At 42.2% G+C, this 17,625-nt stretch overlaps 1 protein-coding gene across 1 annotated transcript in view; it reads left to right on the top strand.

The window, feature by feature from the left end:
* Positions 1 to 17,625, top strand: part of LOC115160999 (pre-mRNA-splicing factor CWC22 homolog) — a 56,799-nt gene that overhangs the window by 24,450 nt on the left and 14,724 nt on the right. Inside the window, exons 14-15 of the mRNA XM_029711628.1 lie at positions 357 to 441; positions 7,274 to 7,334. Of these exons, the coding sequence (XP_029567488.1) occupies positions 357 to 441; positions 7,274 to 7,334 (146 nt within the window). The remainder of the gene's footprint in view (positions 1 to 356; positions 442 to 7,273; positions 7,335 to 17,625) is intronic.

The raw sequence follows: 17,625 nt of genomic DNA, 5'->3' as shown, positions 1-17,625 counted from the left end.
TTTCACTGACTGCTCTCTCCTAGATGGTCTGTCAGAACACTTCGGCACTCTATTCATTAAACTTTGTATCAATTTGAATGACCCCAGTTTTGTTATTATAATACATGCCACTTGGACACTTTTATCCACAGCGACTTCAGTAAGTGCATTCATCTTTAGTATCTTGCGGGACTCAAACACACGACTTTGGCGTTGGCAACGCCATGCTTGAGAAATGGAAATAACTCCCCAAAAAATGAGTGAGACAAACCGATTGACCTCTGTGTGGAGACCGATAGCATGACAACACCTGACAGTGTTACAATCAATATAACCCTCCTTCATCCTTATAACTTTGTACTATTTTCCTTTTATAGAAGCAGAGAAGGTCACCATCTTTGACCAGACGGAAGTCAACCTAGTCGCATTTCGCCGTACCATCTATCTCGCCATCCAGTCAAGGTGGGTAGTTGTGCTGTGTGTGTGTGTGTTAGGGCTGCACGATATGTGCCAAAAATCTATTTGTTTACAAAAATTGTGATCAATTTTTATTGCATTTTAGATCAAAACACTTTGATCCCCGGGACAACCCATACGAAAAATATGTATGAACGCATGACTGTAAGTCACTTTGAATAAAAGCGTCTGCTAAATGGCATATATGCCTTAAAGTATTCATACCCCTTGACTTATTCCACATTTTGTTGTTCCAGCCTGAATTCAAAATTGATTCAATAAAAACATTTACTTTCACCCTTCTACACACAATACCTCATAATGACAAAGTGAAAACATATTTTGAGAAATGTTAGCACATTTATTGAAAATAGAAATATCTAATTTACTTAAGTATTCACACCCCTTTGCTATGACGCTCCAAATTGAGCACAGGTGCATCCAATTTCTTTTGATCATCTTTGATGTCACTAGAACTTGGGAGTCCACCTGTGGCCAATTCAACACACCTGTCTATGTAAGGTCCCACAGCTGACGGTGCATGTCAGAGCAGAAACTACCATGTCCATAGATCTCCAAGATAGAATTGTGATGAGGCATACAGTACCAGTAAAAAGTTTGGACACACCTACTCATTCCATGGTTTTTCTTTATTTTTACTGTTTTCTAAGTTGTAGAATAATAGTGAAGACATCAAAACTATGAAATAACACATGGAATCATGTAGTAACCAAAAAAGTATTAAACAAATCAAAATATATTTTAAATTCTTCAAAGTAGCCACCCGTTGCCTTGACGACAGCTTTGCACACTCTTGGCATTCTCTCAACCAGCTTCATGAGGTAGTCCCCTGGAATGCATTTCAATTAACAGGTATGCCTTGTTAAAAGTTAATTTGTGTTTATTTCCTTAATGCGTTTGAGCCAATCACTTGCGTTGTGACAAGGTAGGGGTGGTATACAGAAGTTAGCCCTATTTGGTAAAAGACCAAATCCATATTATGGCAAGAACAGCTCAAATAAGCAAAGAGAAATGACAGTCCATCATTACTTTAAGACATGAAGGTCAGTCTCTGGAACATTTCAAGAACTTTGAACGTTTCTTCAAGTGCAGTCACAAAAACCATCAAGCGCTATGATGAAACTGGCTCTCATGAGGACCGCCACAGGAACGGAAGACCCAGAGTTACCTCTGCTGCAGAAGATAAGTTAATTAGAGTTACCAGCCTCAGAAATTGCAGCCCAAATAAATGCTTCAGAGTTTCAAGTAACAGACACATCTCAACATCAACCGTTCAGAGGAGACTGCGTGAATCAGACCTTCATGGTCGAATTGCTGCAAATAAACCACTACTAAAGGACACCAATAAGAACACTTGCTTGGGCCAAGAAACACGAGCAATGGACATTATACTGGTATGATGAGTCCAAATTTGCGATTTTTGTTTCCAACCGCCATGTCTTTGTGAGACGCTGAGTAGGTGAAAGAATGATCTCTGCATGTGTGGTTCCTACAGTGACGCATGGAGGAGGTGGTGTGGGGGGTGCTTTGCTGCTGACACTGTCAGGGATTTATTTAGAATTTAAGGCACACTTAACCAGCATGGCTACCACAGCATTCTGCAGAGACACGCCATCCCATCTGGCTTATCATTTGTTTTTCAGCAGGACAATGACACCCCCTGGCTGTGTAAGGGTTATTTGACCAAGTAGGAGAGTGATGAAGTGCTGCATCTGATGACCTGGCCTCCACAATCACCCGACCTCAACCCAATTGAGATGGATTGGGATGAGTTGGACCGCAGAGTGAAGGGAAGCAGCCAACAAATGCTCAACCTATGTGGGAACTCCTTCAAGACTGTTGGAAAAGCATTCCAGGTGAAGGTGGTTGAGAATGCCAAGAGTGTGCAAAGCTGTCAAGGCAAAGGGTGGCTACGTTGAAGAATCTCAAATATAAAATATATTTTGATTTGTTTAACACTTTTTGTGGTTACTACATGATTCCATATGTTTTTTTCAGAGTTTTGATGTCTTCACTATTATTCTACAATGTAAAAAATAACGAAAAACGCTTGAATGAGTAGGTGTGTCCAAACTTTTGACTGGTACTATATATCTGGGGAAGGGTATAAAACAATTTGTGGAGTGTTAAAAGTTGGGAAATAGAAGAAATATGTATTTGCCCAGCCTAGACCAAACAAACTGGGGAACCGGGCAAGAAGGCCCTTGGTCAGGGAGGTGACCAATAAACCTATGACCACTCTGACATAACTACATAGTTCCTTGGCTGAGATGGGAGAACCTGCCAGAAGGCCAATACTCTACCATAAAGCTCAGATTGGTGAAGTGCTGTGGAGTGGCCAGACGGAAGCCACTCCTGAGAAAGGCACATGACGGCACACCTGGAGTTTGCAAAAGGGCACGTGATATTCTGAGAGTGTAAGACAAAAGATTCTGTGGTCTAATGAGACAAAAATGTAACTCTGGCCTGAATGCAAAGCGTTATGTCTGGAGGAAACTAGGCACAGCTCATCACCCGTCTAACACCATCCCTACCATGAAGCATGGTGGTGGCAGCTTCAGAGTGCAAAAGACCTTAGACTGGGGGCGAAGGTTTACGTTCCAAAAGGACAATGCATACAGCCAAGGCAAAGCTGGAATGGCTTCAGAACAAGAATGTGAAAGTACTTGAGTGGCCCAGCCAAAGCCCAGACTTGAATCCCATTGAAAATCCGTAGAATGACTTGAAGATTGCTGGTCACTGCGGCTTCCCATCTCACTTAACAGAGCTTGAGAAATCTGCAAGGAAGAGTGGGAGAAAATCCCCAAATTCAGATGTGCAAAGCCGATGCAGACTTACCCAAGATGACTCAAAGCTGTTATGGCTGGTGTTTGGCATGACAACTAATAAAAAATACCAAATAGTAGAAGTTGTGACAGGGTAGAAACCAAAGCTGTAATCGTCGCCAAAGGTGCTTCAACATAGTATTGACTCGGGTGTGAATACTTGTGAATTAGATTTCTGTATTTCATTTTCAATATAATTGGTATTATTTCTAAAAACATATTTTTAATTTGTCATTATGGGGTATTGTGTGTAGATGGGTGAGAGAAAAAAACATTGAATTCAGGCTGTAACACAACAAAATGTGGAATAAACTGAGGCGTATGAATCCTAATTGAAGGCAGTTTGTGTGTGTGATGTGAACCATTGGAGTCATAGAAATAGAATGAGTAGGCTATTCTAATTATATGGCTGGTGTTTGGCATGACAACAAATAAAAAAGACCGTATAGAAGGAGTTGTGACGGGGTAGAATCCAAAGTGTTTCCCAGGAGACCCGAAATACATTTTGAATAGAGATGTTATATTCAGACAAGATTTTAGAATGCTCTTCACATGTTCGTCTGACTCAGAACATGTCATTGCACAAACAACATGCGGCCTCAGTCACTGGCAGCAGCCTGTATTAGAGAAATTAACATAAGCAGCTAACACTTTTTTGGGGAGGCACTTGGTATGGAGCTTTAACTAACTAGCTGTTTGCAGAGATAAAGATACAAATAGTCTAATACAGAAAACGTGGATTGACACGAAGAAGCAAACGGAAGCATGCCGACTCAAGCTGAGTGACTGAATCTAACAGCCAGCTGTGCCTGCTTGAGTGACAAGGGGCGGGACTTGGTTTGTGTCGGAAGCAAGCAGCTGCATGAAAGCGAGGGTGACTGGATAGAGACGACAAACAAATTGCGATTTGCGTATTGCACATGTCAACGTCGCAATTTCTATTAAAATTCAATGAATTGTGCAGCCCACTTACTGCAGCCCATCCTCTGTTTCTTATCCAGTATCAGGATCTGGTCAGCATGGTGTGTTTCCTATAACCTCAGTCGTGTGTGTGTGTGTGTGTGTGTGTGTGTGTGTGTGTGTGTGTGTGTGTGTGTGTGTGTGTGTGTGTGTGTGTGTGTGTGTCAAAAGGATTAGACGTGCTGTTATGTTTCCCAGCTGTCACTGAGCCCTCCCAAGTCAGGTGAAGTGGTGAAATGATCACATTTTGAAATTCAAATGAACCTTCAATTTGCCTCTCTCGCTCCAAATTTCAGCATCATTCTGCTAGCTTGGCTGACTTGCTTCTTTTTACACTACTTACATTGCATACCCCATACAAATTATTCTGCACATAACTTTACTGCCTGCTTTGGCCAAAAAACCCTTTTTGATGAATTTTAATTTTGATAAATGCTGATTTTCACCCTTTCCCACTTTTTCACAGGTTTTATAGAGTGAATACAGAGTGCATCTGCAAGTTAGCTATAATTTTTGCAATGGTTCACTGATATGACTCAATCACCCTTATTGAAATCCATCTTATTTTTTGTGTGTGTCCGTGCTGCCTAAATGCGTTATTTTCATTTAAGAAAAGTAAACTAGATCTGCCAAACCAAACAGAATGGGAAAGGGTCCAAATCCAGAGATGTTTTCAGCAGAAATGGGGCAGTAGACTTTTCCTCTGGGCCAAACCTAGATGGCTGAAAATCACTCCATGTCCACGGCAGATAGACAAGTCTTGAAGAAAGCAGTTTATTTAAAGCTGTATTTGCGGAATGTTTTTTTCTCTTAATTGAATGAACATTTTTTGTTTTGCACGCATTCATAATTAATTGGCATGAAAACATTTTATTGGGTTAAGTTCTTAGTGGCGCAGACTTCTCCAGAGGAGAATTTAATAGCATTGTGCTAAGGGATGTTGGGGTAGATTTTGAAGAGGAAAAGACTTGTCTATTTTCAGAGAGACGGGGGCGTTTTTAAACCAGGTTTTAGTGACTAGCTAAAACATTGCTATTAGGGACACTGCTGCAGCAAGTGATGAAGTAGGCTATTCATTCATACGCAGCAGCCCTGAAGTCTAGGATCAGAATGCACCATGCTCTAGTTTAATCTTTTTGGGAAGTTTTCTCTCTCTTTGCGCTGGGTCTTTTTCATTAAAGCACACCATAACAATACATTTGTCTAGGTAGTCCAATCACAGTTTCTTCAATTTTCTGCCTAATGAAAAAAACCTGGCCATATAGGTCAAAGAGAATGGCAACCATTGTTGGCTATTTTTCTTAGATTCTGCTTCTCTAAATCTGAGCTGGTCTTTTTCTAGCTGGTGTAGGAAGGAGAGAACAGAGCAGACTTACTCTCAAGACGATGTAGGTGGAAGGATGACACTGCAGAGCAATCCACATACTATCAGACACACCGCAATGTTTGGAAGAGCAGAGTGCATAGCCATCGACTGTCTCAGACATACTACCTCAGGGCCAGTCATATGTTGATGCTGAAAGCTCCTCTCCTCGTAAGCCCTTTCAGATAAGAGGTTATACGTGTGTGCAGTCTATTTTAACCTTGTTTCTGATTGAACGTCTTCAGGCCACTAATAGACAGGCTGAGTATTTTTATGTGCAGTGTAGGCCTCCCACATATTTTGTATTACATGTGTTTGCATACTGCAATGCATGTTTGTATAGCATGGGGACATAGACATTTGGCATATTTGTGGCCTTCCAGTAAAGGTAAGTACTTTGTCATAGCCTAGTTTGTCACATTTTCCATAATTCTTCCATAATTTCTGTGATATACTCAAATCAGTTTCCGTGGACCGGCCGGCTTGTCTGTCTGATGATAAATAGCCACACTGTACTCAGTCTGAAAGAGGTAGTTCTGTGGTCCTGGTTCTCTCTTAGCCTTTTTACATTTTGCCGACCTGAATCGAACTGGGCTGGCTTGGCTATTTGTGTCTCACATTGGCCCAGTTCAACTCCACTTGGCCTATCTGGGTTTGGCTCTGTAGTGTGAGAAGGTTCTGTTCCAGCTGGTAGAAAGGCAGTAACATCAACATGGAGAGAGGACTGAACTTTAGGAGCCCTGATAAGTGATCACATAGGAAATTAGATGAGGCTTTGCTCTCTACCGGTTTACCTCTACAGATGCGTGAATATAGCCGGTTTGATGCATAACCTGTGGAGTTACACGCAGATCGGTGTCTTTCAAACGGAGCTTATACAAATTGTCCTTTATGAATGTGATATAATAACATGTTTGACATGTCACATGTATTGTCCTTTATGAATGTGATATAATAACATGTTTGACATGTCACATGTATTGTCCTTTATGAATGTGATATAATAACATGTTTGACATGTCACATGTATTGAAGAAGGCTATATAACCGTCACTGGGATTATCCAACCTCTGTGTTTAACACCGTCCTATCAGAATTTCCCTGTCTAGTCATGGTAAAGGAAATGGTCGGGACAGTTTTCTTTCTAGTGTTGTGTGGTTTTGGAGCACGTGGATCGACACGTTGGCTCAGCAGTGTGTCTGTCTGGGTTTGTCAGCGGTTAGAGAATAGATGCAGAATGCTGGTGGAAATGTATGAATGAAATGAGAGGTCCATGGTGTTTACCACAGTTTTACACCATGTCTGCAGAATGCAGTTTTGCCTGCTTCCTAAATGCAGTTGGGTTGGATGGAATTTTCCAAAGTGATCAAACAACAAAATAAGACATCTTCCCCATGTTTGTTTATGGATATATAAAGTCTAAATGCGTACTGAATGTACTTCTAAAATAAACATGAGGGCAGAAAGTTTATTTTTCTGTGATGTTTTTAAAATTCCATCCAAGCAAAGACATGACCCTGCCTAGTGCCTGGACACTCTGTCCTAGTCCATATGGCATGATAAAGCTTTTTGGAATATGATAATGCAAACTTATGCACTTATTGGCTAATTATTATTCTCTTATTAAGTCATGATGAATAGTGAATACAAGTTTCTCTTCTTTCAACAGTTTGGACTTTGAGGAGTGTGCCCACAAATTGATCAAGATGGCCTTTCCTGACAGCCAAACGGTAGGTTCCAATACTTCTCCTCCCAGTACCCTTCCACCAGTATACATTTCCCCTAGCTGCCAGACTGCCATATCATGGCCATCTAATCTAAAGAGCTTCCAGAGCTGTTTATCCAAACTTTTAGCTTCATCTAAATAGTTTCTGGTCTGCTGGGTTGTTGGATTCTTCAGTCACTCGGGAAGCATTTGTCATCTTAATTTCCTTGTTTTGCATCTTCGCCAGGCCAAAGAAAGCCCTCGTTTAGGAACTGGGTGTTCCCCACTGATTTAGCTGATCAAGGAGTTTGTTTCCCATAAGTGTCCCATTTTTTTAAACGGTCACAGTTGTGGACATTGTAATAACAAGCTTCAATATCTTGTGGTCTTTACAGTAGAACCCCAGTAGAGAGGAGAGGAGGTTAGAGACATCCTACACACCGTTAATGCACCTACACGTTTTATGTAATGCAACGCAGTGATTTACTGCCTGTGATTTATGTTACCTTAAAATAGCTGTGCGATAGGTCATGTTTTCTCATGGCCAGCCTACAGTACACATGTTTGTGGGTGGAAATAGTATTATGTGATCGCTCTCATGTACCTGTACTCTGCAATATATTTGGTCTCATATGCAATTGTAAGTTGGCTACTTCCATAAGAAATAAGTGTTAAAAATAATGCTATGATGTGTAAGTAAATAGTGAAAGAAAATATACCCAGGCGTCTTTGATACATCTGTCTTTTCCCTGCTTTATAAAGGAATCACTGAGGTGTATATCATGGGTACACTGTGCTATATAGCCACAGGGCCAGCAGTTGTATAACATATCAAATGGCTGCTTTTGTGAGCTTACTACTAGGTCACTTTTAACATCCAAATAATTCATCAGTTTGTGCCCATCTAGTTATTTTGTGTAGGAATAGAGTTGTGCATGACCAAGTTTAGTTGTATTCATATAGTACTATAGCTATACTGTTATTCTTAAGCTTGTATTTTTCTTTTCTTTTTGCTCATGAATAAATTAAATACTAGACTATTTGGTTCATGTTTATGTAACGTGGTATTTTAATGAGCATGTTCTCTGAACCTATGGTTGTTTTGATCACCGCTTCTACATCAACATTACCTATTATAATAGAGTCTAGAACACATGCTGCTGTGTTCCAAAACATCATTGTGAGATGAAGACAATCAGGATTCTGCCACAGTTCTATTTTCTCATGGCTGTCATCCAGACCTTGATTGTAATTGTTTACTGGTCACTTGGTCCAGCTCAGACTGTAGAGCCTCAATCATAACCTGGGTAATAAGAGATTTAGGCTTGACTACTATAACTTTTGGAAGTAGGGCCTAGTTTACTCTGTCCCTTCCTGCCCCACTCCTCCTTATAAAATCAGCAAAAAAATAAACGTCCTCTCGCTGTCAACTGCGTTTATTTTCAGCAAACTTAACGTGTAAATATTTGTATGAACATAACAGGATTCAACAACACACATAAACTGAACAAGTTCCACAGACATGTGACTAACAGAAATGGAATAATGTGTCCCTGAACAAAGGGGGGGCCACCAGCTGCAGTGCATCTCCTTATGGACTGCACCAGATTTGCCCGTTCTTGCAGTGAGATGTTACCCCACTCTTCCACCAAGTCACCTGCCAGTTCCCGGACATTTCTGGGAGGAATGCCCTTAGCCCTCACCCTCCGATCCAACAGATCCCAGACGTGCTCAATGGGATTTAGATCCGGGCTCTTCGCTGGCCATGGCAGAACACTGACATTCCTGTCTTGCAGGAAATCACGTACAGAACGAGCTGTATGGCTGGTGGCATTGTCATGCTGGAGGGTCATGTCAGGATGAGCCTGCAGGAAGGGTCCACATGAGGGAGGAGGATGTCTTCCCTGTAACGCACAGCGTTGAGATTGCCTGCAATGACAACAAGCTCAGTCCGATGATGCTGTGACACACCGCTCCAGACCATGACGGACCCTCCACCTCCAAATCGATCCCGCTCCAGAGTACAGGCCTTGGTGTAACGCTCATTCTTTCGACGATAAACACGAATCTGACCATCATCCTGTACCTGTCCTGCAGGTGTGATGTTCGGCTGTACCGATCCTGTGCAGGTGTTGTTACACGTGGTCTGCTACTGCGTGGATGATCAGCTGTCCGTCCTGTCTCTCTGTAGCGCTGTCTTCGGCGTATCACAGTATGGACATTGCAATTTATTGCCCTGGCCATATCTGCAGTCTTCATGCCTCCTTGCAGCATGCCTAAGGTACATTCACGCAGATGAGCAGAGACCCTGAGCATCTTTCTTTTGGTATTTTTCAGAGTCAGTAGAAAGGCCTCTTTAGTGTCTTTAAGTTTTCATAACTGACCTTAATTGCCTACCGTGTGTAAGCTGTTAGTGTCTTAACGACCGTTCCACAGGTGCATGTTCATCAATTGTTTATGGTTCATTGAACAAGCATGGGAGACAATGTTTAAGTAAACCCTTTTCAATGAAGATCTGTGAAGTTATTTGGATTTCTACAAATTGTCTTTGAAAGCCAGGGTTCTGAAAGGCTGTCTTTTTTAGCTGTCTCTTTCTCCCCTTCTCTCTCTCACTCTTGCCTACTATCCTTTACCCTATCTCTGTTACCATAGCAGTCACAGATAATTAGAGATGGAAGAAGATGGAGAAAGGTCTTTGTATTAAATGCGTAGACAAAGGTCTTTTAGTGAGGAGTGACTAGTGACTGAGTGCTGATGGGCTGTTCACACGGTGCTGTCATTTAGGGACAAGACACTTAAACCTGATTTATACAGGTTGACCTACAAATTCGGCAGTTCCTGTCTGGCTGAAATACAAGGTCATTAGACTGGAGGGGAACACAGGAATTGTGGTTGCTCTATATCCTCTCTTGATGATGTAATTACATTTACATTTTAGTAGGGCTGACCCCATTTTGTCGATAGGCTGTTGGTCGCCCGAGATTTCTTTTGTCATGGTGCACAAGACACCTGTCTCAGTGGACTAATACATTGTGGATGGCACATTCCATCACTCTAAGACAGGGCTCTCAAACCCTGTTCATGGAGAGCTACTGTCTTGTGGGTTTTTGCTCCAACCCCAATCTGGCACACCTGATTCTAATAATTAGCTGGGTGATAAGATTAATCAGGTTAGTTACAACTGGGGTTGGAGTGAACCTACAGGAGGGTAGCTCTCTAGGAACCGGGTTGGATAAAGCAATTTCACAGATTCGGCTGTTTTTTTTATCTTTGCTATGCTATAATAAAGGCTTTACAATTGTTTTCCTAAGAACAGACTGGTATTACTTATAATTTATTTAGTGTTTACACTGTTCCAAACAGGCAGAAAAATATAATAATCTAAAGGCACCTGTTTGTCACACATAATATGCACGCAGCTCTGGCTTCTATATCCTCCCTTTTCTTGATTTCCTTATTGTTATTACAATTATTATGATCATCATTATAATAATAAGTAATGTCGTTATCATTAGTAGGCTTTGTACAACCACCCCCTAGCTGTAGGCCTAAGAGCGTGTCCTGTTTAGTCTAAATACCATAACTTACTTAGGCCTATATTTCAATATATAAGCTACTGTATCAATCAATCATTAATTTGTTCATGCCATCACAGCATACGAGACATTCATGCTTTGAAATGCAATCAAGCATTTTAGTTTAAAAATTAAATAACAATGGGAGCTTTGAATAATTAGCCTAAACAATAAATAAACCGCAATTCACAAATGTGTGCAACTGTTTTTTGTCTCCTGTAATAAAGGCTTAATATATTTTTTTTGTCAGAACAGACTCTGGGACACTTATTTATTTATAATATTGTAATCTAAGAGCAACTGTGTGGCACACAATACTCACGCAACGCTTGCTCCTATACCCTCCTTTATCTTGATCTCTAGTAGTTTCCACAAATGAGTCTGACTTTCCCTTTCCCTCCTGAACAACCAGTAAACATTCGCCTGTTTCGAGTTTCTTTTTCACGTCCTCCGCATCTATTTTGCTGTCACTTGTTACTGTGTTCTGAATTTATGACCAATTAATTTATGATAAGCTATAGGTCAGGCCCTATTGGTCACATGCATGAGATGCGTACATGTTTCACATAAAGAGAGCAAGGGTTGAGGGAGTGTTTTTCCAAACAAATTGAGGATTTCAGTGACAGAACTTGTCAGTCAGAAACAAGTAAGAAACTAAATCGCTGAAATGATGTTGCAGCTTCAGCACGGACAGCGCAATAAACACTTGCTGTGGTGCCTTTTTGCTGAAGTAGGGAGGAGAGCGAGACAGTCACACATTCACTCGTTGTCATTTTTTTTAAGTGTGACCATCGGGCTCTTTTTTTGGGTCATTTGTTAATTAATTATTTAATCAAACAGTGTGCTTAAAGCATCAGACAAGCTCAGTGCATATGCAGTTGATTTTATTCAAACACATAGGGTGTGTGTCCAATATATGGAAAAATAATGTTAAACATTTCGACCAATTGATTGGTAGAAAAAACAGGATGACTCTCTGTCGACCAAGATCATTTATTTGAGTTAGACAGCCCTACATTTTATCCAGAGCCACTTGCAGGACCAAGGGCAGATTTCTTTTTTGTTACCTAGTCTGCTCGGGGATTCTAACCAGCAATTTTTCGGTTACTGGCCAAACGCTCTTAACCGCTAGTCTACCTGCCACCCACGTTGAAGGCCAGTTTCCTGGATTCCGATTAAGCCTACTCCAGGGCTCCTACGAAAGAACTTTAAATGGTGATTTTCCACTGACCATGCTGTTTAGTCCAGGACTAGGTTTAGGCTAATCTGGATCAGATAAACTGACCCTCAATGACTTTCAGTCCTCAATGTATAGTATAATGTCATAACTGGGATGAGCCTGTAAGCATCAAACCATCACCAGGCCTATATTGCTAGATAGGCCTATATGACAGTCACACAGTACTCAGTACTTTGTTGAAGCTCCTTTGGCAGCAACTACAGGCTCTTGGGGATGATGCTACAAGCTTGGCACACCTGTATTTGGGGAGGTTCTCCCATTCCTCTCTGTAGATCCTCTCAAGCAAGCTCTGTCAGGTTGGATGGGGATGGGGATGCACAGCTATTTTATGGTCTCTCCAGAGATGTTCGATCGGGTTCAAGTCGGGGCTCTGGCCACTCGAGGACATTGAGACTTGTCCCAAAGCCACTCCTGCATTGTCTTGGCTGTGTGCTTAGGGTCATTAACATGTTGGAAGGTGAACCTTCACCCCAGTCTGAGGTCCTGAGCACTCTGGAGCAGGTTTTCATCAAGGATCTCTCTGTACTTCGCTCCATTCATCTTTTCCTCGTTACTGACTAGTCTCTCAGTCCCTGCCGCTGAAAAACATCCCCACAGTGTGATGCTGTCACCACCATGCTTCACCGTAGGGATGGTGCCAGGTTTCCTCCAGACATGACGCTTGGTTCAGGCCAAAGAGTTCAATCTTGGTTTCATCAGATCAGAGAATTTTGTTTCTCATGGTCTGAGAGTCTTTAGGTGCCATTTGGCAAACTCCAAGCCAGCTGTCATGTGCATTTCACTGAGGAGTGGCTTCCGTCTGTCCACTGTACCGTAAAGGCCTGATTGGTGGAGTGTTGCAGAGATGGTTGTTTTTCTGGAAGGTTCTCCAATCTCCACAGAGGAGCTCATTCAGAGTGACCATCGGGTTCTTGGTCACCTCCCTGACCAAGGCCCTTCTCTCCCAATTGCTCAGTTTGGCAGGGCAGCCAGCTCTAGGAAGAGTTTTGATGGTTCCAAACTTCCATTTTAGAATAATGGAGGCTGCTGTGTTCTTGGGGACCTTGAAAGCTGCAGAAATGTGTTAGTACCCTTACCCAGATCTGTGCCTCGACACAACCCTGTCTCGGAGCTCTACGGACAATTCCTTCGACCTCATGGCTTGTTTTTTTTTTCCTCTGACATGCACTGTCAACTGTGGGACCTTTAATATAGACAGGTGTGCCTTTCCAAATTATGTCCAATCAGTTGAATTTACCACAGGTGGACTCCAAGTTGTAGAAACATCTCAAGGATGATCAATGGGCACAGGATGCACCTGAGCTCAATTTCTTCTCTCGTAGCAAAGGGGCTGAATACTTCCTTTGCAGCCCAGAGAAATACCATAATAAGCTGCAGGGATGGTCAGAGCTGCATTGGTTTTTGGTAAGAAATTGCTCAGTAAATGAACCCAAAGCATGACTGCTCTCTTTCAACAAACTGCTTTCATGGTAATGAACCAAATATGTTATTTAAAGTGAAATCTCTCTTTAATGCTGCTGGGAAGCATGCACACATAGAGAACTATTTCTATGTGGTTCTATGTCTCTGCATATTTAATCCTCACACTTCCTATAGAGGCTACCTGAGTGTGTAATACCCACCCAACTGCAAGGACTCAGGGAGTGTCAGTGATGGGGGTTTCTGCCCTCAACCAGGTGGACAAGGACACAAATATTCTATAATTCACATATTCTAGGCTATGGGTACACATGCATTTAGAGAATTCCTTGGACCGACAGCCAAGTGGATAGGATAAGAACAGAGACCTTGAGCTTATGGACTGCTCAATATCTTAGCTTTGATTGTATCGACACATTAGAAAAGCTAATGACTGAAGCAGTGATTGTCAACCAATTCACAACCACAGCAGAGTATAGCCCTATTCTCTTTTCACGGCTCACTGGACTGTGGACACACACACAAACGATGCCTGTCTGCCTCTGTTTTTAAAGGAGAACAAATACAGTTGAAGTCAGAAGTTTACATACACTTAAGTTGGAGTCATTTAAAACATTTTTTCTACCACTCCACACATTTCTTGATAACAAACTATAGTTTTGGCAAGTCGTTAGGGCATCTACTTTGTGCAATACACAAGTAATCAGAAGTTTTCATACACTAAGTTGACTGTGCCTTTAAACAGCTTGGAAAATTCCAGAAAATTATGTCATGGCTTTAGAAGCTTCTGATAGGCTAATTGACATACTTTGAGTCAATTGGGGATGTACCTGTGGATGTATTTCAAGGCCTACCTTCAAACTCAATGCCTCTTTGCTTGACATCATGGGAAAATCAAAACAAATCAGCCAAGACCTCAGAAAAAAAATTGTAGACCTCCACAATTCTAGTTAATTCCCTGGGAGCAATTTCCAAACGCCTGTTCATCGGTACAAACAATAGTACGCAAGTATAAACACCATGGGACCACGCAGCCGTAATACCGCTCAGAAGCCACTGCTATAAAACCGCCATAAAAAAGCCAGACTACGGTTTGCAACTGCACATTGAGACAAAGATTGTACTTTTCCGGAAATGTCCTCTGGTCTGATGAAACAAAAATAGAACTGTTTGGCCATAATGCCCATCGTTATGTTTGGAGGAAAAAGGAGGAGGCTTGCAAGCCGAAGAACACCATCCCAACTGTGAAGCACGGGGGTGGCAGCATCATGTGGGGGTGCTTTGCTGCAGGAGGGACTGGTGTACTTCACAAAATAGATGGCATCATGAGGATGGAAATGTATGTAGATGTATATTGAAGCAACATCTCAAGACATCAGTCAGGAAGTTAAAGCTTGGCTGCAAATGGGTCTTCCAAATGGACAGTGACCCCAAGCATACTTCCAAAGTTGTGGCAAAATGTATTAAGGACAACAAAGTCAAGGTATTGGAGTGGCCATCACAAAGCCCTGACCTCAATCCCATAAAATTGTGGGCAGAACTGAAAAGGCGTGTGTGAGCAAGGAGGCCTACAAACCTGTCTCCGTTACACCAGCTCTGTCAGGAGGAATGGGCCAAAATTCACCCAACGTATTGTGGGGAAACTTGTGGAAGGCTACCCAAAACGTTTGACCCAAGTTAAACAATTTAAAGGCAATGCTACCAAATACTAATTGAGTGTATGTAAACATCTGACCCACTGGGAATGTGATGAAAGAAATAAAAGCTGAAATAAATTATTTTCTCTCCTATTATTCTGTCATTTCACATTCTTAAAATAGTGTGATCCGAACTGGCCTAAAACGGACGTTTTACTAGGATTAAATGTCAGGAATTGTGAAAAAAATTAGTTTACATTTATTTGGCTAAGGTGTATGTAAACTTCTGACTTCTACTGTAGATTAGAAAGGGTTCTTGGGTTAAAAACATGAAGGGAAATCCTTATTTTCAGTCAGCTGCCTGTCTCTGTCTCAAATCTATTCTCTTGGACTTAACCTGAACTGGAATTTACATCAACCACTAGTTTTAAAATGCTGTTGGAGTTGTATTGCTGCGGTGTTCAATGATGTCTTGCAGATGACTTTCCAAGAGCCTAACTTATTTCATCTAGCCTATTAAACTGCATGCTTTCCCGAGTCATACTGGGAGGACACAAGTTTTCCACAGCCATCTCTCTATCATTAATTTTACTGACACAAAACGATCCCACCTTGTCTAGCGTATTGTTTTGTTGACATTTTGGAAAGTTTACCGTCAAATTAGCTGTTTCCATCAGGCCTGTTGACATGTTCACTGCATGGCCAAAGGTATGTGGACCCCTGCTCATTGAACATCTCATTCCAAAATCATGGGCATTAATATGGAGTTGGTTCCCCCCCTTTGCTGCTATAACAGCCCCCACTCTTCTGGGATGTTGGAACATTGCTGCGGGGACATCAAATCAAACTTTATTTGTCACATGCGCCGAATACAAGTTGTAATATTTGTGTTGTGGAGAAATGACCAGGCAGGAGACGGGAGTACAGTTCGTTTTCGTTTAGTCAAAACCTCTCGTGCTCCACAGCCCCCGGCACAATAGTGCGCATGTGCATTTCCTATTAGGTGTAGTAATGTAACACTGCCGTAATACATTACTACTTAGTAACAGCATAGTAACTAATATAAACAGATGTAGATCCCAGATACTACACTCCTCCCCCATAGTGTTTAACTCCCAAAGAACAAGGTAAATACGTTAGGGAACTACTAATGCAATATCTGAACAATGCATTCTTAAACAACTACTGGGTTGAAGCAGATTTTTCAGAGCCCAGCACAAATCCAGGGGTTTATTATGCCCCAAAAATTGAGTTTGTCCTCATAACTAACCCAGGTAATGTCCTTTTTTCTTTTTATCTAGGACATATTAAAGTGTTTGTTTGTTTTACTGTCTGTTACCTCCTGAAACAGCTCAACTCACAGGTCAAGCTTTTGAGGTGCCCTTCACTGTCGAATAGGATATCTCCGCTCTTTCTGGGCTTCCGGTGGTGGGCCAGGTTCAGGTGGAAGATCAGGCTCTGTCTCTCCCGTACGTCCACAGTCAGGAGAATAGTCCTGAGGGTCGTTATTGTTCTTGTTCTCTCGGCATGTCTCTGCTGGGGCGTTGGACCGTAGCAGATGATCCACATGAACGTTGACCTGGCGATGACCAATTTGGACTTGGTAAGTCAAAGGTCCTCTGCGTTGCAAGATCACACCTGAGTTCCACAGGCGCTTGGGGTGTCTGAAATCACGTACGATCACCCTCTCTCCCTCTTTGAATTCTCTGACAGTCTTTGAGTGTCTGTCATGAGCTTTCTTCTGCTGTAGCTGGTGCTTTGCCTACGGTGCTTGACAAATCTGGTTTCAACAATGTCAGGCGGTTGGTGTTTCAGAAACAGTTCAACTGGTGTACATTCCGTTACCGTGTGTGGTGTGTAGCGGTAAGTAAACAGGCACCGGGGAAGCCTTTGGGTGGGCACAGACTGAACCTCGAGTCTAGTCCAGGCCTTCTTAAAGGTTTGCACGGCTCTCTCCGCTGCTCCGTTTGATGCCGGATGGTAAGGGGGTGACAGGATGTGCCTTACTCCGTTGTTTTTGAGAAACATTTCAAAATCGTTTGACGTGAAAGGAGGGCTATTGTCCGATACGAGCTCCTTGACTAGTCCGAAGGATGCGAACAGGTGTCTGAGAAGATTGATGGTTTTCTCAGCTGTGGTCTGTTGAGTAGAACATTTCCATCCACTTGGAATGGACATCGACAACAAGGAAATGTTGCTTGTCAATCTCGGCGTAATCCACATGGATGCGTTCCCAAGGTGTAGCAGCCCAGGACCATGGATGCAGAGGTGCAGCAGCAGGCTTGTTGCAAACAGCTTCACAAGGTGAGCAGTGGCCTACATGCTGTTGAATGTCCTGATCCAGGCCACCACAGATAACGGCGGGCCAGTGCTTTCATTCGAGTGAACCCTGGATGTCCCTCATGCAGGTCAGATGGCAGTCTCCTCTGGAATTTGTGAGGTACC

The sequence above is a fragment of the Salmo trutta genome, chromosome 24 (genome assembly GCF_901001165.1).
Source record: "Salmo trutta chromosome 24, fSalTru1.1, whole genome shotgun sequence".
Lineage (NCBI taxonomy): Eukaryota > Metazoa > Chordata > Actinopteri > Salmoniformes > Salmonidae > Salmo > Salmo trutta.
Note: the sequence above shows the minus strand (reverse complement) of the source record. Positions and strands in the feature narration are given on the sequence as shown.